General features: G+C 33.7%; 1 protein-coding gene across 1 annotated transcript in view; it reads left to right on the top strand.

Moving 5' to 3' along the window:
• DMD (dystrophin) overlaps window positions 1-27863 on the top strand; it is a 1714964-nt gene that overhangs the window by 332026 nt on the left and 1355075 nt on the right. The window contains exons 15-18 of the mRNA XM_061178407.1: window positions 7052-7293; window positions 13132-13312; window positions 21512-21657; window positions 27107-27319. Coding sequence (XP_061034390.1) covers window positions 7052-7293; window positions 13132-13312; window positions 21512-21657; window positions 27107-27319 — 782 coding nt within the window. The remainder of the gene's footprint in view (window positions 1-7051; window positions 7294-13131; window positions 13313-21511; window positions 21658-27106; window positions 27320-27863) is intronic.

Genomic DNA, 27863 nt, shown 5'->3' with positions numbered 1-27863 from the left:
TCCCACTCATTAGGCTATGAAATTACCCACCCCTCTAAAAACTGACAACCCCATACCCTGGTGCGTTTCTCACCGTCTGAGATGGCCCACACTCTGTCTGTGGAGGGTGTTTCTCTCTAAATAAATCCACTTCTTACCTATCACAAACAAACAAACAAACATTCATTTGAAAACATGTAAGCATAGCTCAGTTTCTCCTTTCTTAAGCTATAAAATGGTTTCACCACAATTTCCAGAGGAGATACTATAATTATCTAATAGGGTTCGTGATGTTTTCTACATTAAATTGTGCTTCACTTTGAATTTCTAATTGTAGTTTTCTGTGTGTTAATTAAGAGCCTGAAGACAATCACATTAAGGAAATGTTTAAATAATAGTAGTAATTATTAGTATATCAGACTAAAAGAACATTTCAAAACCATCATCCGATGAGTGTTACAGTGTTTAAGGTGATACCTAATAAGTCTGCTAAGGATCGTAATTAAATAGCACAGACTGATAACACAGACAAGGGCTCCTTTTATCTATAATATTAAGTATGGAACTGTAACTTAGTATTTTGGTTTATAGTTAATTAAGTACTTTACATGAATGATGTTATTTGAATTTCGACAGAAGTTTGTCAGATGGGTAAGGGCAGGGATTGGGGTCAGTTTGGCTCACCTCAGAGGCAAACCTCTCATTATCTTTTCACATCATTGTGAAGGATTTTCAGTGGCAATAGCTATTCTAATTGTGTATTTTAATGGGAAGAGATTTTGTAGCTGCTCTGTACATCATTGGGGCATGGAAATGGTACTATTTGCAGCGGTTCATCCTCTCCACCATGAATGAGTAGCTTTCCATGGTTGTACCCATTTCCTCTTCTCCTACTTTTTCCTGAGTTCTGGGCAGTTTGATTTATGTTTCCTGTTTTTGCATGTGACACTTGAGATAATGGTCTACACAGAGTTCACACCCAATAAATGTTGTTAATTGACAGACACATTTTTCTTCGTTTAATCTCCAAAGGAAGAGACTCTGTGCCCGGTGTGTGTGTATGTGTTTGTGAAGGGAGGAAATTAAAGTGATCACTGTTGTTGTGGAAAATTAGTCACAAAAACAAATAGACATTTCTCCAAAGAAGATATACAGATTGCCAACAAACACATGAAAGAATGCTCAACATCATTAATCATTAGAGAAATGCAAATCAAAACTACAATGAGATATCATCTCACACCGGTCAGAATGGCCATCATCAAAAAATCTGCAAACAATAAATGCTGGAGAGGGTGTGGAGAAAAGGGAACACTCTTGCACTGTTGGTGGGAATGTAAATTGATACAGCCACTATGGAGAACAGTATGGAGGTTCCTTAAAAAACTAAAAATAGAACTACCATACGACCCAGCAATCCCACTACTGGGCATATACCCTGAGAAAACCATAATTCAAAAAGAGTCACGTATCAAAATGTTCATTGCAGCTCTATTTACAATAGCCAGGACATGGAAGCAACCTAAATGTCCATTGACAGATGATTGGATAAAGAAGATGTGGTACATATATACAATGGAATATTACTCAGCCATAAAAAGGAACGAAACTGAGTTATTTGTAGTGAGGTGGATGGACCTAGAGACTGTCATACAGAGTGAAATAAGTCAGAAAGAGAGAAATAAATACAGTATGCTAACACATATATATTGAATCTAAGGGAAAAAAAAAAAGGTCATGAAGAACCCAGGGGTAAGACGGGAATAAAGACAGAGACCTACTAGAGAATGGACTTGAGGATATGGGGAGGGGGAAGGGTAAGCTGTGACAAAGTGAGAGAGTGGCATGGACATATATACACTACCAAACGTAAAATAGATAGCTAGTGGGAAGCAGCCGCATAGCACAGGGAGATCAGCTCGGTGCTTTGTGACCACCTAGAGTGGTGGGATAGGGAGGGTGGGAGGGAGGGAGACTCAAGAGGGAAGAGATATGGGGACATATGTATATGTATAACTGATTCACTTTGTTATAAAGCAGAAACTAACACACCATTGTAAAGCAATTATACTCTAATAAAGATGTTAAAAAAGAACCCAAATATGAGTAGGGATCTGACTTTTTGCTCTTATAATTCAATACTGTTTAGAAAGAGAATAAATGAAAAAAGTTATATTCGTAAATTTATGTATTCTTATTAGGGATATGAATTTTATGTCAACCTATTAATTTTTAAAAGCTATTTTTAAAATAAGATGACGTGACAGTTGTATAAAAGTTAGTGTCACCAGAAAAACCTCTAGAATTAGCCTATAATACTCAGACCTCATTTTCATGGACTCTAATTAAATTTCTTTCACATTTTAGGCTGTTATATTGAATGCGAAATGTATTTGCAATGACCCTCATTTAATATGCAACAAAAATAAGGGACTATTTATTAGCAACTTTAAGTTTTCATTCCAAATATTCTTCTAATTCAAGAGCTCTGAAAACACAGGTTTTTGCATTATTCTACCCTGACTTTATGGCTAATGATGAATATACTTGATGAGGAATACTTCACTTTAAGTGGCAGTTTTGAAGTACTTCCATGGAAGGTGGTGCACAATTAAAATTATTCTGACAGTCTGTTATGCACTGTATACAAGTAATAAAATTAATGGATGCACTTCAAGTAATGATCCATTTCCTCTGGGTGCAATATATTTATTCATAGACTATTTCAGGGGTTGTTTAGAATATGAGATGTGAATGGATTATGATCCATTATCCCTGAGATTTTAATGTGCTGCTACAAAATGGTTTCCATAAGTATTGTTCATAATGCCTGGTGAGTTAGTGTTTGTATTCTTAAGTAGCTAACAAAAAACTAGAAAAACAGATGCTCAAATGATTGATACTTAAAACTTTGCAGATATTTACACTTACAAACTGTCATGAAACTTAAAATTTTCAGTTAAGAGGCATAATTCTATGAAAGACACATAAAACAATTATATATAATACTAAAATTATTCATAGTATTTGCTGGGGAAACACTTAGTACCTTTATTCTGCAAAAGTTTTAAGGGACTTTCTCATAATCTCATTACTAGTACTGGATAATAGATGGCCAGTTAATTGATGAAGTTGAAGTAATGGCATTTCTAATTTTAGTTTGAGAGACACACATTAAGTAACGTGACATGTGACAGTGCTGTTGATCCCTCCCCCAGGTATTTTAAAGCAGACTTGAAGCAAGAGAGACTGCATGCGTCTTGTGTTTGGCTTTTCGTGTCTGTGGCTATTGCTCCCCTAATGTTTGTATTCGTATGAAGTAAGATATTGATTTGGTGTTGGGTGAGTTCACAAGTAAAGTGTATTTATTTCATACCTACTCTAAGCTGAGAATTCTATCAGATACTGCCAGTGGAGAGATTTTTCTTAGGGGGGGTTTATAGTTTAGAAAGACAGGTTATACTCTAGTTGAGCAGGAAGCATATTCATATATGAATTAATACAATATTTCCATACAAATCGTTAATAAATAAAATGTCTGATTTTCTGCAGTCAAAATCATATCTTCACCAGTGACATCTAGAAATTTCTGTTTTTAACTTTTAGCATGGCTATCCTGTGTAACTTTAATTTCAAATGATTACAGATTTATGACCAATTATTCCAAGATTCCCTAATAAACTCTTATGGATTCATCACTGATTGATATAATTTCTTTTAAAAGTGTATAAATATACTTTCTATATCCCATATTAGTGCCATATTATATAAAATTACTATCTTTAAAAAATATTTATTATTTTTCATAAATGACCCTTTTCAGTAATTAAGAAGACTCCCCCTCTCCCTAATTTACCATTTGAAAGATCTGGTTTCTTTTCCTTGTTTCCTACATGTTCTTTTTCATTTCTTTATATTAACATTGACTAATATTTATTGGTTGCCTAGTATATGTCATGCTTGGTATAACAATTCACACATGTTAACTCAGAACCCTGATAGGTGTCCAGTGAGGTCAGTTGTATTTTTTTAACTTTTTATTTCATATTGGAGTATAGTTGATTAACAATGTTGTGTTAGTTTCAGGTGTACAGCAGAGTGATTCAGTTATACATATACATGTATCTGCTCTTTTTCAAATTCTTTTCCCATTTAGGTTATTACAGAATATTGAGCAGAGTTCCCTGTGCTATACAGTAGGTCCTTGTTGGTTATCTATTTTAAATATAGCTGTGTGTACATGTCAATTCTCAATCCATGGATGAGAAAAATGAGGCCCAGTGTGATTACCTAACTGAACCCAGTTCACTCATTTAGTAAAGCAGTGGTGGGGGGCAGGGACCAAATTTGAACTCAGGTCTGCCTAATACCAGAGCTTTTGCCATGAACTTTTATACCCTTTTGCCTGCTTTTACCATTTATCCTAATAAGGAGATCCTTCTTTTACCTATTATTATATTTTAATTCCCTTTATTCGGTTATAAAAATCAATATGCTCTTAAGTGGAGAGTACTGTAGATTTCATAGTGGATTTGTACTAAATTCACTTTTCTCATTTATATTAATTCCTTTTGCAGCAATGTTTAGCATCTGGACATTTTTTGGGCACGACATATTGAACTGATAGTTTTGGGTAATGATCAAGGAGTCATTAAATTCTAGCTCTGGATTTTAATAGGTACCATAGAACTTACTGATACTTCATTATAGTTTGATTTGTATTTTGCTGATTAAATTAGCATTATTCTTATTAAAATTAATTTATGATTTTATTTTTCCAATTGCTAAGGGGTTTTCATATGGTTGACCTCAGGGACGGTGAGATAATTTTCTCTGTATTCCCTTATCATTTGGACAAATGCTAAATAAATTCAATCCAGCATTGTTCCATCAGTACTTTTAATTTACTTTAGCATCTCTTGTTTGCCTGTCATGGACTTGGACTACCAAGGACTGACTTCCTTCTTCTAAGTGCCTATTCACATTTAATATATGCTGAAAATATTTCTCCTAAACATCTGGTCATTTAGATCCATGGCACATTTTTGAATCATTTTCTAACATAATTTACAGTTTCTACCCTGTGTACTTTTAAATTGTTCCCTTTCATTTTCCAGCAATAATATCAGCATTTTATTGTAGTATTTTTTCTCAAACTGAGTGCCTATATGACCGGAGATTTGGATTCTTCCCTTATACTTTGTAACAAACATGATCATTTTACAACTATAGTTTCTTAGTGGCATCCCTCAGAACATATTTTGGTATAATTCTTGGTCACTGCTCAAAACCAAATTATCCCAAACAGAATATCCCACAACACATCCAGATGTCTCAATAAAACCAGTCACTTCCTTAGCTGTTAGGGAGGGTATTAAAGGAATATTTAGCTCCTGCAAACCATGGGCTGCCTTTTATAGCTGTATATATAGAAATATACATATATTATCTTTTTACTCTTTAGTTTTTCAATTAATTTTTTTCAAAAATGTATCAGGCAAAGAATGAGGAAAAGATCGTTGCCAACGATATTTGCGAAGTTTGTTTTCTCCAGTGTCATCCTGGCTAGTGTCAAACTCTGAAATGAGCGAAGTTAGAGTTGTGTTTCAAATGGATTGAGAGACGTGGTTTGGCAGCATGACATAATTACAGCAAAATGAAAATTAGGTATCTGAGCAGAGGAAAGTAAAGGAGAATAAAATAATATAGTTGTTGACTTCAATTCTATGTCTTTTATTCTTTAAAAAGAGTGAAGTGGGAGGCATGTACAAGTTAGCAGAACCACAGGCCTCACATTTGCTAGAGATGGTCTTCAGACTTTTTAATAACGTATAACTTACTTGTCAGTTAACTACATCACATTACCAGAAAGTTGTGTAAAGTGGACATTCATAAAAGAAGATTCTCCTAGACAACTTGGTCTTCACTAAATCATTTTACCCCTAAAATACTTTAACTTAGAGGAAGAATCTTACAGTGAGCTTATGATCCCTTTTGAGATCTGCGAGTATATGTAGGAAAAGGAAACATTTGAATATTCAGTGTTTCAGAAATATTAGAAAGTTAGTACTATCATAGCTATGTTTTAACATGCATATCATATTTAATATATTTCTTTATATAGTGTAATTTATTAAAGAAGTTACTATGTAAACAAATTGTGTGTGTGTGTGTGTGTAAGAACATTACATATTATGAACTTTAGAGAGTTAATAATGTGATATTGCTGTACTTGCATTGGATTGGCATTAGTCATATATCACATTTTGACAAAATTTAAATAAGATGGTATGTGTTAAAAGACATAGCGTATTCCCTAAAACGTAGTAGATTTTCCAGAAGGCTGAAGTTGATAATGATATGCTTATGTTTCCATTTTGCCCTCGATAGACTTTTTCTGCTTTAATATTTCTATAGGTGATTTTAAAACTTTCAGATCAACTTCCACATTTGTAAATGATATGTAAATAATTTGAAAACCTTTTTTCTAATTAGAAAGATTATTTTTCCTAATGCTTGTTTTCTTTCTTGGGACTCATGGGCAATCCGCTTATTTCTGGCTTTCTGTAGCATAAACAGAGAATTATTGATTTTTTATACATACTCACTTTTTTCCTTTTTTTAAAAATCCAAATAATAACATTTTAACTAATTCAAAGGCGTTTTAAAAAATACAAATGTATGTTACTTTTTAGAAGTATAGTTTAATAATATACATGATATTTAACATTTATTTGGAAATATCCAAAAAGTTATTTGTCTGTAATCTTCCATCCCCACCATCAGAGCTTTGACCATTTTTTTAAATTTAAATATTTTCTACTCTTCTACTTCTTATATATCCTTATTTAGTACTTTGCTACATTCATATTCTTTGATAAGATGCAACTCTAGTAATTTGCAGTCAACAATCAGAAATCTTGGTATTTTAACTTCTTTATCAATAAATAAATGATTTGTTTGAAATTATTCAGATGATGAATAGTTTGGAACTTGAGTCAACGCTGGTTTTCAGATAATGTCTTTCAGTCTGTGGCTTCAGTGGATATATTTATAAAATATGTCTTTCTAGAGGGTGTTAATGCTGACAGTATCAAACAAGCCTCAGAACAACTGAACAGCCGGTGGATCGAGTTCTGCCAGTTGCTAAGTGAGAGACTTAACTGGCTGGAGTATCAGAACAACATCATCACTTTCTATCATCAGCTACAACAATTGGAGCAGATGACAACTACTGCAGAAAACTGGTTGAAAACCCAACCCACTACCACATCAGAGCCAACAGCAATTAAAAGCCAGTTAAAAAATTGTAAGGTAAGACTCTTTCCTCTTATTTGGAGCATGATCAATAGAAATTTCTTGGAAATTTCCAGAAGAATAGCAAATTATTTAATGATAAAATTTCCCTCTTAAGGGTTTAATTAAACACAGTGAAGATCAAAATATAAGCAAAGAAAATCAGTTTAAATAGGTAACATATGGATGCCCGAATCCCCAAAAACTTAGTTACACCTAGTTAATTGATTTTGTCAGTTTGCAAAATGATGAGGCAGTGTTCGAGTATAGGAACCACACGTATCCTATGGAAAATGGACAGTAATTTGGCGCTGTTTCTTATGGCAGCTCAGGTGAAAAGAGCAAAACACAATCATATGTTCAAAATGTGGAATCCACACAAACAGAAGCAGCTGATATACAGTATAATTGGATATATGAGGAAAATCTTTAAAACTGACAGTCCATTAAATTAGGATACTTCGAGGAAGGATCCTTTACAAAAATATTTTTTATATGTACTTGGAGTATAGAGGAACCTCAAGGGATAGTACAGTAACCCAGCATCAGTGCTGTTACTATACTTAAGATAGAAAGGATCAGGGAACGAGAAGTTACAGAAACCCAGAAGGAGAGTCAGATGCTCATTGTAAAGGCAGCTTTAAGAGCCAGTCCAAGTACCAACACAGGAATGGGGCCAGAAAAATAAACACCCTACTTTGCTCTCCTCCCTGCCTCCAGAATCTGAATAGGGGTCCCCATCAACTAAACTTAATCAGAAGGCAGACGACAAGGAGCTTTAATCTATAAATGTCATTCTCCTGGGTCACAGGAGAAGGGTGGGCAGTATATCTGGAGGGGCAAACAAGACACAGCACACACAAAAGGGCCTGAGAAAGACACTAAATGAGTATTCTGCATGTGTAAATAAACAAGATATATCAATATAAACAACTTGAACTTTTTACATAGTTACTACAAAATGTTACTATGCATAGTTACACTTTTCATGGGAAGTGGGAAATTGATTAGAGGATAGATGAAAAGGTTTCCAGGATGAACCTTAATGGTAAACTGAGATGACTGGGCTTAATTTTAAAAGCAATGAATGGGGGTTAATCTGCATACTTTGAAAACAGTGGTTTAAATAATGGAAGACTGGAGATGGAGAGGCAACAGGGTTGGTTTGGAGGTGGTATTGAATCCAGAAAGTGAGGGGAAATTCAAAGCTATTTTGAAGGGAAAATCAGTTGAAGGATTTGATGATTCTTCTTCAAATATTGGACCTACAGCTTTACTAGGAAGTAAATAAACTCAGGAAATATATTTTTGGATAAAGAATATCGTACAGAAAGGCATTTAGTTTATTAGGCAAATATGCAAGTATAGGGAATTTCTATAAAATTTATGTATATGTAACTTAAGAGATACTTTTCCTGTGTACCTGCATACCACCCTCCTTGCAAAAAAAAATGGAAGAAAGAAAGAAAGAGAAGAAAAGAAAGCACTTGTTTTCTTGGTTAACACCATGGCACATAATCTTTCATAGGAAAGACACACCTAGTCGAACAGTTTTAGGAGAGGGAAGCAGGTATCTAACACACATTGAACCACGCTTTAATATTCTCCTGAATTTTTACATAATCCTGGAATAACTGACATACTTGAATTATTACACATAAAGTAGTGGAGTAAAATACTGTCTAGAAAAATTCCCTGTAATTCTAGATACATTTTGCTGTTAAAGAATAGAATCCATGACTTTTTTTCCCTGTGAATTAGAGGAATACTCCACCTGTATTATTTCTTGCGATAAAAAATCTGTTGATAGTACCTTAACCTGATCCTTGAGATTCAGATATAGATATTAATAACATCTACAAAATGCATTCATCCATAAAATAAATATTCAGTGTCTCTAATGTGGCCAAGAATGATACTAAGTGTATTAGCTGGTTTGGGCTGCCATAACAAATACCATAGACTGGGTGGCTTAAACAAAAGAAATTTATTTTCTCACAGTTCTGGAGGCTGAAAGTCCAAGATGAAGGTCTGGCAGGGTTCAGCTTCTGGTGAGAACTCTCTTTCTGTCTTGCAGACAGCTGCCTTCTCACCACGTCCTCACCTGGCCTTTCCTTGGCACATGTGCATGGAGGGGGAAAAAAATCTTTCTCTTTTTCTTGTAAGGCCACCAGTCCTATCAGATAAAGACCCTGCACTTAAGAACTGATTTAACCTTAGTTACTTTCTAAAAGCCCTATCACCAAATATAGTCACATTGTGGGTTAGAACTCCAACACATAAATTTTGGGGAATATGATTTGGTACACAGATTCTCACCCTGCCCCCCATTTATGTCCTTGTTACATGCCACGAGCCCCCAAAGTCCAAAAGTCATAACTCATTCTAGCATCAAGCCTAAAGTCCAAAGTCTCTTCATCATTTAAATCAGATATGGATGAGACTCAAGATATCATTCATCCTGAGATAGAACTTCTTTCCTGCTATGAACCAGTGAAACCAGATGACTTATGCGCTTCCAATATATGATGGTGGGACAGGCATAGGATAGGCATTCACATTCCAAAAGGAGAAAAAATAGGGAAGAAAGAAGGGATCCTAACCAAGTCCAAAATTTAGCAAGGCAAATTCCACTGGATTTAAGGTTTGAGAATCATCTTCTTTGGCTTGATGCCCTGCCTTCCAGTCCTGCTAGGGTGATGTTTCTACCTTTAGGACCCACTGGGGTGGCAGACACTTAAGTTTAGGGAATATTAGAGTGAGAATTCATTGACCCTGCCCTCATAGCATTTACCTAGAGTAGGTGAGAGAGAGATTAAGTAAATGATTAAATAAACAGATGTTAAATTACCACTGGGACAAATGCTTTAAACAAAGGTACAGAGTTCTGGGAGAGTGTCTAACAGGGAAAACCTGACCTTGACAGAGCCACCAAGGGCAGCTTCCTTGAGGCAGGTACATTTGAGTTGAAATTAAGAGAACAGCAGGGAAGGAGGCTTCAGGCAGAAGGAACATGGTGGGAGGGAGCAATAATGACCAAATAACTGAAATAAGGCCAATGTGAATGCTGGGCATAGAAGGGTGGGGGTGTAAGATGAAAGATGGAGGCAAAAAGACAGGCATATAGGAGACAAAGCAAGGACTCTTAGGGCACGCTAGGACCTTGGTCTTTATCTGAGGAGCGAATGGAGATCACTGGAGGTTACATATCTTAAATATTCTCTCGAGCTTAGGGAAGTCATCCTAAGTGAAATCATTTCTTTTTCTGCATTCAGCCACAAAGTTCCAAATTCTGATGATGGAAGTCTATCCCTCTTCATCACTCCTAACTGTTTCTCTCTGCCCCATTGGTTTCTGTTAGTTTGATGAATCACCTTAGGCAAAATACTTAGCAGGATAAGCCCCATGTCATTCACACAACAGTTGAAATTGTGATTACTTGGTTGTGATTAGTAATAGGTAAACAAATTACTCCATCCTATTTGTCAGCGCATTCTGTTATTTGGAGATGTTTCTAAAATTAGGGTGCAGATTTAGCTCAAAATCTAATGTTTGCCAGAACTGGTTCTTAATATGTTGACGACTAGGGAGCCCTTTGGGAATTGGAAGAAATCCATGGACCCTTTCCTGAGGAAAAAAATACAAGTTTTTCCAGTAGATAAACATATAATTTTAAAGGATAAACAGACTGAGAGAACATGCCTTACTCTGGAGGACCAACCACACTAAGGCCCTTTTATGGAAATAACGAGTAATTGTTAACATCTTTTAAATGTTAAATATTTGAGGTCAAAATGATATTTCCTATGATTTACTCTCAGAACTTTAAGGTCCCTGCTGAACATTTGACCAAATGTTTTATTAGTTTCAAAGTCCCCTTTGTTTTGCAGAACATACTTTACTACTGTAGACTCATTATATAGCCCCCTAAGAAGGAAGAATGACAGCCCTACATTTGGCCAAATGTAAATCGGGTTCTTAAATGTTTCACAGCAGATGTCATTGGTACCATTTGCAAGTCTAGTGTACAAAGTGCATGTCTGTAATTCTATAATCCAAACCACAGAGTGTTACCCTTTACCTCTTGTCTTACTCTTCTTCTATGAATATGCTCCTACCTTCTAGCACTTGATAGAGAGGCTTTATATTTGAATGGGAGAGATGGGGGTCACCTCCTTATTTATCTAAATGTCTTTAATTTTCATCTACCAAAAGAATTTGATTGTTAGAGATTAACCTACCTGAATCAACTCATACTGTTATAATCACATACCAAAATTCCTCTGAAAGTTATCTTTATATCTTCTAAAAATAGATTGTCCATTAGGTAGTATCGCTACTATGAAAGGATCTGTGTGATAAATTTATCTCATTCAGTCCCAAGACAAAAGTTACTCTCTCTAAAAGAGTATGCATGGATCCAAAAATAACAGTTCTTTTTTTTCACTTTTTACTTTAATTTCCAGGAAGCTCAGATTTATATTTAGTTCATAATTATTATAATTCTATCAATTTTCCTTTCCTTCTAATTGTCTTGTGATCCAATTTTTACATTTTAATTCTCCTGCTTTTTACATTTTGAACGATAAATGATCCTGAAGTACTTTTTTCTAGAGGTGGCATAGTTATGACTTTTAAGTGAACAACCATGGTAATAATACTTTAAAAAGACCATTTTGAAATTTCTGTTTGAGTTCAAATTATGTATTTATCAGATACATATGAATTGCAACTTCACTGGAAACAAAAGAGTATGAAAACATTTATACCAAGAACAGCACTGGTCCAAAGAAATTGAATGCAGGCCACAAATTCGAGTCACGTGTAATTTTAAATGTTCTAGAAATGACATTTAAATAGGAAAAAGAGGTAAATAAATGAATTTCAATAATGCATTTTATTTAACCTGATATATCAAAAATATCATCATTTCAAGATTTAATCATTATTTAAAACTATGAGTTTATATTTGTATTTTCATACTAAGTCTTCAAAATTCAGTGTATGTTTTACAATGACAGCACACCTAAATTTGGACTAACCACTTTTTAGGTGCTCAGTAGCCACATGTGACGAGAGACTACTACATTGGACAGCAGGGCACAGTGTCCTTGTGATTTTTATCAACTAAATCAGAGTAGTCTTGAGAGTGAAAGGGGGTGCTGTTAACAATTATGCCAGGACAACAAGAGTAAAGCAGAGCAAGCAGTCTCCCTAATGAAAATGATGGTAATTGCCTATTCAGTCAGGAGAAGTGATAAGACTACAAAACTTAGATAATTATAGACACAAATATGTGAGTGTATATACATAAATATTACATAGATTACATATATATGTAATCTATATAAAATTAATATATAAACATATTTGTAATTTAATGTAGTATGTATATATGCAGACATATGTAGATATATATACAATTTATATTCTACACAAATAAATTTAAGGAAAATTGTTCATTGAACGAGCTTAGAATTTGAAGTAAAGGTGCACAATTTTGACATGAGCGGTGTAGAGAAACATCCATGTTTAATTTATGAAAAAGATATAAGGTCATTCATAGTACTTTTCAGCTGTATATATTTATGCCCATTAATGTTCTAAATGATGTCATTTTGAAATTTAAAAATCATTGTATATGATGATATCTATTGAATGAAGAGTCAAGGTATTCTTAAATTGATCACCTGTGCTGGAGGCTTGCTTCAACCATCATGGATGTTTCTTACCAATATTTTGATAAGGGCATTAAGCTAAGTTTGCATCACTGCCTTTTAATACTTTTCTTTGCAAAAATGTAATGTATGCAAAGTAAAAACGTTATTTATTTTAATACTCTAAATTATGGTACAGGATGAAGTCAACCAGCTGTCAGTTCTTCAGCCTCAAATTGAGCGATTAAAAATTCAAAGCATAGCCCTGAAAGAGAAAGGACAAGGGCCAATGTTCCTGGATGCAGACTTTGTGGCCTTTACAAATCATTTTAACCAAGTCTTTGCTGATATGCAGGCCAGAGAGAAAGAGCTACAGACAAGTAAGTAAAAATGCTTAAAATGACTAACTTGATGTTTTCCAAATTAGTTATTTATCGTGAAAAGAGAAAGTACTAACATGAAAGAATGATTTCCATCAAAGAAACCATACTCTCTACAACCTGTAGTAACAACTAATGGAATGTTGTTTTTGGAAGACAAATATGTTAGATTTCCATTTCTTGCCCCCTCCATAATAATGTCATGACTATGAAGAACAAATAAAGTATATGTTGTATATAGGCGTAACTTCTCCTTGGCGGGTTGCAAATTTTACAGTCAAATGTTTGGAACATTGAAGGAAATAAAAGAGCAGTTGAAGCCCTGTTAGTAGGTTTTCATCAAATCCAGTTTGCTTCATGTGCAAGGGTATCTAGCTAGGCATCTTGCTAATACTTCTATCAATTTATATGAAGATTATTATAGCTGTAGCATACATGTGGCAACTGAAACTCAGCCAAGGACAAATTATTCTTTGGGCTGCATTTTACTCTTGGATCACTATAACTATACAATATCTTCTTTTTCTCATTTACTGGTAAAATACAACATATGAGTGGAGCAATTATGCAAATGCCTACCATATGACGAGCAAATTTTTCAGGATGTCAATTTTGTCTCTCACCAATTTGCTCTTATGATATTAATACACAGTCCAAATATCCCTACTCATCAGACAAAAATTCCTTTGACAGGCAGGTTTATGAACACTTCTAAGCATTAGCGAATGGGTCTTTGGTTCACCATACACATATATACATATGTATATATATGTACACACAAAGGATTATAGAGTAAAACTAGATTTTTAAGGTATTAAGATAAAAATATTTTTTAAAAAGTCATCCTCAAAGTTGTCATGAGAAGCACAAGAACATATATTTGTTTTCTACTGAAACTTTAATTTGTTGGAACACACATTTTTAACTGCTTTCCTTTGTAAATATGCCAAAAATTTACCACGTAATAACATTTCTAGAATCAGCATAGTGTAATACACGGGCTTTCCTCACTTTCCTATTTTTTTCCCTTTTTATTTCCTGGTGAGGTCATGTAATGAAAGATAAATGCAGTTTTTTTCCTTTCTTTTACTTCAAAGTCATTTTTACTGAGGGGTTTATTTTCCTGATAGGGAATCAGGTAATACAACTTTACAGTAACGTCAGCTCCCTCTAGTGGGTTTCAGTGTACTTGTTGCTGGGCCTCTGTAAAATCAATTGGGGAAAAGATTGTAAATGTCCTAAATTTTCAAACGTTGACCTATTTAAGAATAATGCATTTTTCTTATCATAAAATCCATAAACCTCCCTTAAAGTCAAGTACATGTTAATGGTTATACTGTAACTGGTTGGCAAAGGAGCTTATTCACTGAAAATTTTTTAATTCACATAGACTTATTCATTATATTAAGGTTTAACATTTTTTTCTGTTTCTTTTAAAGGTGTTCAGAATGTTGATATGTGATGATAACAGATTTGATTATGACACCATAATATAAATATATAATAATATATAACCTCTGTTCATACAGCTATCAGTATACCCATCTATATTAGCATGTCTTCTCTTTATCTTGCATATACATGATGATTGTTTATAAAAGTGCCAAATATTTTCATTTCATTTATGTCTAAATAAAATGTACTCCTTTCCACTGTATTAACCAAAATATCTCTAACACTTTGATTCACTCTTTTGGAAAACTTGTTTTGATTCATTAATAATCATAAATTAAATATGGATTATATATATGAATTATAAATTATGCAATTTATATTTGTATATATAATTTATATGCATTATGTGTATTAAATAATATATATAAATTGTGTATATATAATTTATACATTGCACATATTATGTATTATACATATAAATTATATATAATTTTATGTAATATGTATTTATATATAATTTATGTATATGTATTATGTACATATATAAAAATGGTGAATAAAAGTTCACCACATCAAGTCATATTGCAGTTCAGTTTGTTAATTAATAATTATTTTCAAGGAATTTTCCATATGTATGTTTTCCCCCAAACTTACACCAGGGAGTAAATCTCATGTCTTGTATTACTACATGGTGCTTTGAGCATATTAAGTATTCAGCAAATAAGAGCTACCATCTTGGGAATCCATCATGACTTTCATTCCCTCTTTCCTTTTCTTCTTTACTAGTGTTCTCACAATGAAACAAAAACTTGACATCTTAAGTGTACTTTAAATGGTGAAAACTGGTGTGAGGAATTGGTGGTTGGTATTTGGCAAAGATGATATGAGAAAATAATATTAAAAGTTAAATGTATTCTATATTCATAGTAATTTTTAGTCTACAAACAGCAATCTTATAAGTTATCTTTCTTAGTCCTCAGAGAGGACACAGAAGCTGAAAGATGAACAGGAATTAGTGAGACTAAGGGTAGTAGGTGCTGGCTAGCTGAGAATCTGAGAAGTCCTGTGTCCCTGGAGCACAGAGAGGAGAGAGTGATGCAAGGTGAGCCTAGAGAGGCAAACAGTCTAGAAGGGCCTTTTATGAGCCACGGTGAGGGTTCTAGACACTAACATGAGAAAAATGAAACAATACTGATGGGTTTTATGCTGTGATATAACATCATAAATCAGTTTTGCATTTTCAGAAACTGAGCGATGAGGATAGATTGAAAGGAAGCAAAAGTACACGTGGAGAGACTAGGAAGGATCTTCCCTTGTGTGGGTTTTTGCTTGAGCTAAATAACTTACCTGTGAGATACTAACAAAGGCATTTGATCTTTTCACAAGTTGTTCTGTCTTCTCAGAATAGAGTGGAAGTTTGGTTTAGCTCTCAATGGGAGAACTTTACGTCTTGCATCCGAATACTGATCCGAAGCAGTTATACAGAAAAAAGAGCAACAGTTCAGAAACTGAAATATTTCCCTTCTCATTAAACTGAGAGACCAGAAGGAAGCTAAAGAAGGGAGAAGACAATCAGGGCCTCCCTTAGAAATGAAGTGGACTTGAGGGTGAGATTAGAGCCCATTGGGTAACTATTCCCACAGCTCTTCAGATGTATATTTCCTGATTGATGAACCCATACATGGGTAGTGAGATAGCTAGTTCAGAAACTGTGGACTTGCTAGGTCCTGTTTCAGTTCTAGCTCCTCCCCAAAGCAATCCACCTGTGAAACACCCAGAGAGTTTACTTAGGATCCAGATTTCAAGGAAAAAAATGTGCCCAAACATCCCGAATCAGAATACGGAATAAGATGTTCCATCTATACAATATGGTAAATAGTGCCCACATGCAGTGGTGGTCTGGATTCTTCAATACTTTATCAGGGTTTTGAAGAGAACCTGAGACTTTACATAATGTAAGTTATTCATTGAGTAATGCAAATTAATGCGTACTTTGTTGACATTTTGTTTAACACAAAGAAAAATAATGTATCAAGTTGTGATTATTTCTTAAGATCTAGCTAGAATTGTATTGGTTAATAGAAGAAAGATCAATCAAATTTATTATTTAATAATTTAGAATGTTTCAGTGGTCATCTTCTTTCTGGATTTGAGAGATTTTTGTTTTATGCTGGCCTGTGCTGAAAAACAATGGATTCTTTGAATGTATGGCATTTTATTTCTGTCAGTCTGTCTATCTGTCTACTTTCCTCCCTCCCTCCTTTGATCTATTCCATAGGTGGATGCTGACTGAGTTTTGGACCATCTATAATATTATAGCATATACTTATGAGTTAAGTAACTGTTTTATACTTGTACAGTGCTCATGCTACCTTATCACTTTGGTGATAAGCTGACAAGTCAGAAAATCTTTGTTTCCTCTCATTTAATGTAGGTACAATTACAACTACAAATACAATCTTTCCCCAGGATGCTACAAATGCCAAGGTTATCCTCAGCACAGTCTAAACACTCTTCCAAATACACGGTTAAATATGCTGTGCAATATAATAAACTATGCCTTGTATATGTATTTTTAAATGACCATTAAGTATTAACCAGTACTGAAACAACAGTATTTAAGTAAACCTGAAGTTAAACAAACAAAACACTTTCATCCTTTTTGTTACCATTTCCCTTGATCTTTATCTATTATTATTATTTAATTTTTGGTCTGATCATGATTCTCTTTGCAGGATGAAGTGGAAACTAACTTTTTAAATTCACTCTGTGTGTGTTAGGATATTCATATGCATGCATTGTATGTGTTCATGTGTGGACATGTGTGTGTGTATGTGTGTGTGTTTGTAAATCATTTCAGAGCAATGTCTTAGGTTTGGCTATGCATCTGGTTCTCTAGAAAGTAAAATTAGTTCAAAGGAACCTACCTCTCCCCACAAATGAAAGAACGTGATTGCCTCTATTCAGCTTTTGTTCTCTCCCTAGCAAGGAAGTGTTCTCCTTTTATTAACATAGATAAAACTTTGTATTAAACTCTTACAATTTCTACTTAGCCCTGAGTATGTCTCCTTCACTTTCCTGTTGTCTTGCATCTCCCTTCTAGCTAATAGTAATAGCAAATATGTACCCAACAATGGATGCAGTAATCAGCAAATATAGAGACAAATTTAGAATAAAATGTAGCATCTTATTAAGATCTACAAAGGCCTTCATGGTCGTAGTTTCCCCTGCCCTAATGTCCCACCACACTCCACCTTGCTCACTTTTTTCTTGCTACACTTGCCTCCTTGCTGTGCTCTTACCTTACTAGAAATACTCATGTCTTTGGACTGTTAAACTTGTTATTACCCACCTGGAAAACCTTTCCTCTCTGTATTCATATGGCTCCCTCCTTCAGTGCTTTTAAGTCTCTTGTCAAGTGATACTTCCAAGGAGAGGGCTTTTTTATTCACTGTCTGGTCCCTTTCTATCCTTTTTATTTTATTTAATACTTTGATTATATTCAAAGAGTTTCTGTAACATATAGACATTTTTTTAAATAATGAAAAAAAATAGAAATCTGCATACTGAGCTAGTAAACTTAAGAAATGGAATATTGGTAAAACCACTGATGTACTTTGTTGCCCCTCTCAAATTCCGTTCCCTCCCCTCTATACGCACTCTCACCATCATCTCCAGGCAGATCTTCTGTTTGTCTCTTCTCAGTGCCATCCCCTGCTCTTCCTATGAAAACTACACTTCCTAGGATCCTTTTTTTAAACTGTGTACCTGCTTGGTTCAGCCAGTGGGAGGCACTTGGAGGATACTGAAGGTGAGAAGAGGAGAGAAGATAGAATATTCTCTTCCCCTCTCAGTGTTACAGGGTGCCTCTCCATCAGTGCCTGAGAATGAATCCTCCAACTTTCTAGCCCTCTCTGGAAACAGCATACCTCAGGGACCCTGCATCCCCAAAGGGAATCCCCTTGTGAATTCAGCTCCTGCTGGGTGGTTCCAATTATTGGTTTCTTGTAACACCATCTCACACCTCTTCCCTTTGTCCCTCTAAGCTTGGAGATGGTAGTGTCTTCCATTACTAATCTATTGATTGCCCACCATCCCTTGTGTAAATCCTCGTTGCTCCAACATTTTTATATCTAATTCTCAATCTTAAATTTTTTTTATTGCATTATCTGGAAGGATCTCCCCCCCCCCCGCCATAACTTAATTTTTCTTCACTGCCATCTATTTCTATTAGTCATTATAGTCTCTTGATTTGTTTGTTAATTTTCTGACTCACCAATTAGATTTTAAGCATCATGAAAGCCAAGGCTTTGCTATTTTAATTTTTACTTCTTGCTTCCCTGATGCTCAGAGCGCTGAATAAATATTGGCTGAATGAAGGAATAATAAATGACTTCAATTAATTCTCCCCGAAGTATCTACATCCCCATTTTTATAAATGAGGTCTAAGATGCTAAAATGTTAAGTAATTTGCCAAAGCTAGTGAGTGGAGAGCCAATTCCAAAGCACAGGTTTACTGAACTGCAGAATCAGACTTGCTAATTGTCATGCTACACAGCCTCCTTCTGTACAAACAGAATGGAGAAGCAATTCTGATAGATGTTCATGAAAAACCTGTTGATCTTTTTCTAATAAAAAGTAACCCTAATATATTCATCAACTCTTTCTATACTTATCTTTCTCTCCTGACATATATTCATCATCTGGATAAAATTGGACTGATTCATATCACCTCTGACAAGCTTCTAATAAATGTTTATTGTGTCCCAGCCACTGCCACAAGGAAAACAAGCACTGTTTTCCAGAATGTATATGTTCAAGTTCAATTAAACCAAACTTTGTACATTTTATAATCTATCCAACATACCTCCTTGTCTCTACCCATAGACCTGTCTCCTTCCAACTCTTTGCTTCATCATAACTAAATACTCCTTTACTTCAGTACTATTCATGAGATCCCTCTTTGTTTTTATTAATAATTATCTAGCATTCAAATGTATCTAGTTAGCAGAGAAACACATTATTTATATGAAAGAAAGCAGTGAGGTTTAAAGTACCACAGAAATCTTTTGAGATCCTTCAGTATGAAATCAGAAGTGCTCAGGTTAAAGAAGGCCTCTTAAAATAAATTTGGGCATGAACTGCCAAATAAATATAAGCACACTGAGTAAAATTCTCAGTATCCCTTTCTAACACACTTTCTAAAAATATATTTTCCATTTGAAAACCCCACTTAACTAGCGTGCAAAATACTTTCCTATATTCTTCTCATTTAGTTTAGAAGGAATTGGTATATAGAAGTGAAACTCATATGCTATCTGATAAAAATAATGTGGTTTAAATAATGCCATTGGATATAGTGATTTGAGCTAGTATTTTGCACTGTGATTTTATCTATTTAGGAAAATTCTCAGCCATTATCTCTTCAAATGTGGCTTCTGTCCCATGTCTCTCTCTGTGATTCTGGGATACATTTATGTTCATTTTACTGTTTTTTTTCTATGTCTCTTATTCTCTCATCTTTATTTTCCATCTGTTTGTCTCTCCATGCTTCATTCCAGATATATACATATATGCATGTATACATATATATAAATACACATACACACACACACATACATATATATGTTTCTGGCCTATCTTCAGGTTTACTAATTCTCTGTTTAGCTTTGTCTAATCTGCATTTAAACCTATTCTTTGTGTTATTACTTTTCACTTATTGCATGTTTCAGTTCTACAGTTTCTTTTTTATTCTTCTTAAAACACTTAAAATCATTTTTATGGTTTCCAGTTTTCTGCCGAAATTCTCAACCTTGAACATGGTCAGTATAGCTACTTAAGTCACATAATCTGTGTGGGCGTGTATAAAATAGAAAATAATGTATAGTAATAAATAGTATATATACACATGTATACATTTTAGATTTAAAACTTGTATATAACTATATATACACACACACATTGTACTTTCCCATATATATATTTCATTCCCTAATTTTATATATAGTTGGAATGAATATATGTATGTACATATACATATATGTGTGTGTGTGTGTGTGTGTGTATATATATATATGTTAGAGAAAGTACATTGTTTGTTGGTGGCTTTGACTTTTAAACAAGATGATCTTGGTTTAAAATCCTGGCTGTGACACTTACTAGATGTTTGACTATGAACAAATTAGTTGGCCTTCTTTTATAGCCTCTGTTTCCTCAAATGTAAATGGAATAAAAATGTCTATCTCACAGGTTTATTGTAAGAATTAAGAATGATAATGTGTGTGATCATTATTAGAGTTTCTGACACTAAACGCACACAAATTGTGTTTCTTTTAGTAAAATACAACATGAACTGATGTAATATAAAATATCACCTGCTGTAGATAATGATACTATTTTCCCCAAAGGCAAATGATAATACAGAAAGAGAGTAGTCTTCAAAGTCAAATATACATGAACTCTACTTGGTTTCTCCAACTACCATCTGTGTTACCTTGGGCAAGTTACTCAGCCTCTCTGTTGCTCCATTTCCTCACCTTAAAAAACATGAATTAAACAATGCAAATCTTGCAAGGCTGATAGGAGGATTCGATGTAATATATGCATAGTTTCTGTCAAAATATCAGGCATGTAATAGGAATTTATCTTCAACAACATAATCATATTCTAATCTGTATATTCATGTTTTCACACTTTGTTAATATTTGTAATTATTAGTATGATTGAGTTTGCTGGCAGCTTAGGAAAACAAATGACAAAGGTTTAAATGGTTAAATGATTCTCTTTTTTTCCCTTTTGATAAAGTTTTGGACACTTTGCCACCCATGCGCTATCAGGAGACCATGAGTACCATCCTCATGTGGATCCAGCAGTCAGAAACCAAACTCTCTGTACCTCAGGTTACTGTCACTGAATATGAGATCATGGAGCAGAGACTCGGGGAGTTACAGGTCTGTGACTATTTAAATGTCTTAAACAATACAATACAGATCTCATCTATCAAGCAATCACATTGGTATAACCTTAATATAATACTAGAATTAAAATAATCATGGCAAGTATGATAGTTTACCAGCTGAAAAAATGAAGATTAAGAATTTAAAAGTGTAATATTTTATGCATTTGTGCCTTCTCTCCATAAGATAAAAATTCTATCTTTGAAAACAATGGTACGGTCTACTTATGAAGTATATTCTTTCTTGCTTAGTGTATATTTTCAGAAACATGGATTTTGATTATTATAGAAGCTCTGGTATTATTCCTCCCCTTTGCTTGCTGATTTAGAGCTTATCTCACATTTCCAAAAAGAAAGTGGTAAAATTAATGTAGTTATAAAATTAGTTTTAATTTAAAACCTTTTTGATGTAATATTGTAATTAGTTTTTGAGTTCTATTCACTGTATTTTAATAGTCTTATATCAGGAAATAAAATACTAATATGGGAAATTAAAGAAATAATTTGTATGAGATTTTAGAATACTTTCCCTGCTAGTTCTGAAAAGCCTGTGTTGTATATCTAATCACATTTTATTTTGTAAGACACTAAAGCGTATTCATTCATTGTATTTAAGAGCTGAGATAATGTGTCCACATTTTGAGAATTAAATTAAGAAAAAAAGTTAAACATTTAACTTTGTTATATCAAGAGTTCTTTTTTGGGAATTAAATATTATTTCCTAAAAAAGTAATTTTAGAAGAATTTCTTCAAAGAAATCTTTATTTAAACATTTCCCAGTATATATTGTCCCATTTAAACTATTTCCTCTACTATAATACCAAACAACCTATAACTGTTTAATCTTTTTTCCCCTTTATGTTGTTGTTTGTAATACCTGGAATAGTTCCAAAATTTACTTTGAATAACATGTGACTTAATAAAACTATAAATGTAAAAACATAAGAGTACAAAGGTATAGCAATTAGGGGAGTGGGTTAAGTATAAAAGAAACGGTACGGAGATGAATGGAACAGTGTATTTCCATTGATAAAACAGTGATGGAGGGAAAATTATTTATAAATATTATTGAGAAGGTGAATTATTAACTAACTGAAAAAAATGAAGTTAGAACCTTGTGTCAAATGTTACACCAAAACAAACTACCACATAGATTAAAAAGTCAAAAACATTTTAATAAGCATAAATTTTGGAGAAATTTTTAATAAAACTTTAAAAACATATGATGGGGAAGCACAAAAATAAATGGAAGTGATCACAAACATTGTAAAAATACCAGAGCCAATTTTAAAGAAAAATGAGATAAGGAAAACATTTGTCTGAGTAAGTCATTAATAAGGTAGTCACCAGAAAGAGACATAAATGACCATTAATCCTATGAAAAATTGTAACTCAAATTGTAAAGGATGTAGTACAAATTTACAAAATGAGATATTTTTACATACTAAAGTGCAAAAAGAAATCTCAAAAAATAAAACAAATAAATGAATATAACAAAACAGAAACAGACTCATATAGGGAACAAACTAGTGGTTGCCAGTGGGCAGAGGGGTGGGGGAGGGGCAAAATGGGGGTATGGGATTAAGAAGTACAAACTACTATGTGTAAAATAAGTAAGATACAAGGATATCTTGTACAGCACAAGGAATATAGCCAATGTTTTATAATAACTTTAAATGGAGTATCATCTATTAAACATTGACTTACTATGTTGTATACCTGAAACTAATATTTTAAATCAACTATACTTTAATTAACAAAACAAATTGTAAGGATGTAGTACAAATTTACAGAATGAGATACTATTTTTTACATACTAAATTGCAAAAAAAAAGAAAAAAAGAGAAACCCAAAAGATATAGTAAGTGCAGGTCTGGCAGCAATGAACTGCATCTCACTTATTGGTGGGAATGTAAATTGAATGTAAGTTTTGCTGAGGAAAACTTTTCAGATATAGATACATAGAGATATAGATAAATAGATCATAAACATAATTTAAAAGAGTGGAAAACTTAAAATTAATTTATACAGCTAATAATGGGAAATGGTTAAATGAACTGCAGAAGCAATTAAAATCTGTTTTTGAAAAATACTTAACGACATGGGAGAAGGCTCACAATAAATTGCTTGGCTCAAAATGTAGTTCTAGCATAGAGAGAACTTTCCTCAACATAATAAAGGCCATATATGACAAACCCACAGCCAACATCGTCCTCAATGGTGAAAAACTGAAACCATTTCCACTAAGATCAGGAACAAGACAAGGTTGCCCACTCTCACCACTATTATTCAACATAGTTTTGGAAGTTTTAGCCACAGCAATCAGAGAAGAAAAAGAAATAAAAGGAATCCAAATTGAAAAAGAAGAGGTAAAGCTGTCACTGTTTGCAGATGACATGACACTAAACATAGAGAATCCTAGAGATGCTACCAGAAAACTACTATAGCTAATCAATGAACTTGGTAAAGTAGCAGGATACAAAATTAATGCACAGAAATCTCTTGCATTCCTATACACTAATGATGAAAAATCTGAAAGTGAAATTAAGAAAACACTCCCATTTACCACTGCAACAAAAAGAATAAAATATCTAGGAATAAACCTACCTAAGGAGACAAAAGACCTGTGTGCAGAAAATTATAAGACACTGATGAAAGAAATTAAAGATGATACAAATAGATGGAGAGGTATACCATGTTCTTGAATTGGACGAATCAACATTGTGAAAATGACTATACTACCCAAAGCAATCTACAGATTCAATGCAATCCCTATCAAACTACCACTGGCATTTTTCACAGAACTAGAACAAAAAATTTCACAATTTGTATGGAAACACAAAAGACCCCGAATAGCCAAAGCAATCTTGAGAAAGAAAAACGGAGCTGGAGGAATCAGGCTCCCTGACTTCAGACTATACTACAAAGCTACAGTAACCAAGACACTATGGTACTGGCACAGAAACAGAAATATAGATCCATGGAACAGGATAGAAAGCCCAGAGATAAGCCCATGCACGTATGGTCACCTTATCTTTGATAAAGGAGGCAAGTATATACAGTGGAGAAAAGACAGCCTCTTCAATACGTGGTGCTGGGAAAACTGGACAGCTACATGTAAAAGAATGAAATTAGAACACTCCCTAACACCATACACAAAAATAAACTCAAAATGGATTAAAGACCTAAATGTAAGGCCAGACACTATCAAACTCTTAGAGGAAAACATAGGCAGAACACTGTATGACATAAATCACAGCAAGATCCTTTTTGACCCACCTCCTAGAGAAATGGAAATAAAAATAAACAAATGGGACCTAATGAAACTTAAAAGCTTTTGCACAGCAAAGGAAACCATAAACAAGACGAAAAGACAACCCTCAGAATGGGAGAAAATATTTGCAAATGAAGCAACGGGCAAAGGATTAATCTCCAAAATTTACAAGCAGCTCATGCAGCTCAATATCAAAAAAACAACCCAATCCAAAAATGGGCAGAAGGCCTAAATAGACATTTCTCCAAAGAAGGTATACAGATTGCCAAGAGACACATGAAAGATGGTCAACATCATTAATCATTAGAGAAATGCAGATCACAACTACAATGAGGTATCACCTCACACTGGTCAGAATGGCCATCATCAAAAAATCTACAAACAATAAATGCTGGAGAGGGCGTGGAGAAAAGAGAACCCTCTTGCACTGTTGGTGGGAATGTAAATTGCTACAGCCACTATGGAGAACAGTATGGAGGTTCCTTAAAAAACTAAAAATAGAACTACCATACGACCCAGCAATCCCACTATTGGGCATATACCCTGAGAAAACCATAATTCATAAAGAGTCATGTATCACAATGTTCACTGCAGCTCTATTTACAATAGCCAGGACATGGAAGCAACCTAAGTGTCCAGCAACAGATGAATGGATAAAGAAGATGTGGCACATATACACAATGGAATATTACTCAGCCATAAAAGAAAGGAAATTGAGTTATTTGTAGTGAGGTGTATGGACCTAGAGTCTGTCATGCAGAATGAAGTAAGTCAGAAAGAGAAAAACAAATACCGTATGCTAACACATATATATGGAATCTAAAAAAAAAAAAAAAAATGGTCATGAAGAACCTAGTGGCAAGACGGGAATAAAGACACAGACCTACTAGAGAATGGAATGAGGATACGGGTAGGGGGAAGGGTAAGCTGTGACAAAGTGAGAGAGTGGCATGGACATATATACACTACCAAACGTAAAATAGATAGCTAGTGGGAAGCAGCCGCATAGCACAGGGAGATCAGCTCGGTGCTTTGTGACCACCTAGACGGGTGGGATAGGGAGGGTGGGAGGGAGGGAGATGCAAGAGGGAAGAGATATGGGGACATATGTATATGTATAACTGATTCACTTTGTTATAAAGCAGAAACTAACCATTGTAAAGCAATTATACTCCAATAAAGATATTTAAAAAAATGTAGTTCTATGCATACTAGATATTGTGTAAATAATCAAGGGTAACAGTTTAATAAAGTAAAATAAAAATAAAGTAAAAAATAACATATCACAAAATAAACATAAGATATGGAACCACAAAATTATGTTTGACACATAATTATGCATATGTGAGTGTAAAATATGATCAGCTATTCAGGGTTTAGTTTTACATAGAAAGAACTGGAAGTTTATGTAAGAAGTAATAGTTGTATATAATGGGTATTTTTTTCAATTTTTTATCTTCAACCTTTTTAGTTTATAACCAGAAAGTAACATTTAAGTAAATACTGAGTAGGTGAAACCTAAAGATATGCATCCTATTATAAGGGGTGGAATAGATTATACAGTACAAATGTAAAATCAAGTTTGTAAATTCTCCCCAAAATTCCCTAGAATTTCACTGTGATACTACAAAACAGAGCAATGTCTTTTGAAAAATAAAAAACATTCATTAACTGACATTAGTAAACCATCCATCTGGTAACTTATTCAGAGCTTTGTTATCACATCTATCAATCTGATTTAGTTATATTTTTATCTATGAAGGTTAGAAGTTATCTTACTTAAAGGCTCAGTATAATTAAGTTAAACTACATTAATTGAATCATAAATGCAGTTATTAATATACAGACAAAATGTAATAAAATTAGGTGTGCTAAAGGTGTTTGGTTCAGTAATATATAGTTTTGTATATATTTGGCATTGTTCATAAGACTAGGCATAGATTTTTAAATAAAATATTATTAAATAATGTGTAAACTACTCTTATTAAAAGTAGAATTTAAATGACTATTTTATAACTGATGTTACATCATTTATTTTTAGATGTTTGAATCACATAGCTTTCATTTTAAGTAATTTGATTTATCTGAAACTAGTCAATGAAATTGAACAATGAAACTCATTAGTATTCATCAATTAGTATAAATGCACTTTCTTCTTTTTAATTTTGAGGCTTTACAAAGCTCTCTACAAGAACAACAAAATGGCCTAAACTATCTCAGCACCACTGTGAAAGAGATGTCAAGGAAAGCACCCTCTAATATTAGCAGGAAATATCAATCAGAATTTGAAGAGATTGAGGGCCGATGGAAGAAACTCTCTGCCCAGCTGGTCGAACATTGCCAAAAGCTAGAGGAGCAAATGGCTAAACTCCGAAAACTTCAGGTAATTCAAGATTTTACTTTTTATATTCATTTTTTTCTTTACTTGTTTGTCTCCTAATGATGAGTTATAAAATTTAAAGACGTTTAACCTCCATAGTCCCTCAAAGTCAGTGATAAGGTCAAAAGACACAAATCTGTCTCAAAGGAGTATAGTTTGCCTATTGATTTTAAGAAAACATTAATTAAGAGTTCTGCATCTTAGATTTTCTTTAGAATTAGTTTTTTTTTCCACCAATACCAATAGGACTTAAACATGTTTTTAGCTCAATAATTTTCGAAACCCATCTTTTCTTTAGTCTGGTTGTCCTCTAAATAGAGGTATCATTTAACTTATGAATAGATAAGAAGTTATCTACCATGTAATATAGTCATATCATTTCATCAGCATATTTCACTTGTAATTTTATGTGTAAATTTGACCCCATCACCTTCCACAAACCAACTTCTACTGACTTAATTTGTTTGGATGGTGCCACCTGATCACCCAAGCATTAGTAAACCAACAATTACACTGTAGTCTAAAGTTTAAAACATTTGGTGATGCA

The sequence above is a fragment of the Eubalaena glacialis genome, chromosome X (genome assembly GCF_028564815.1).
Source record: "Eubalaena glacialis isolate mEubGla1 chromosome X, mEubGla1.1.hap2.+ XY, whole genome shotgun sequence".
In the NCBI taxonomy this organism is placed as follows: Eukaryota; Metazoa; Chordata; class Mammalia; order Artiodactyla; family Balaenidae; genus Eubalaena; species Eubalaena glacialis.
This window is presented reverse-complemented; position numbering and strand designations above follow the sequence as displayed.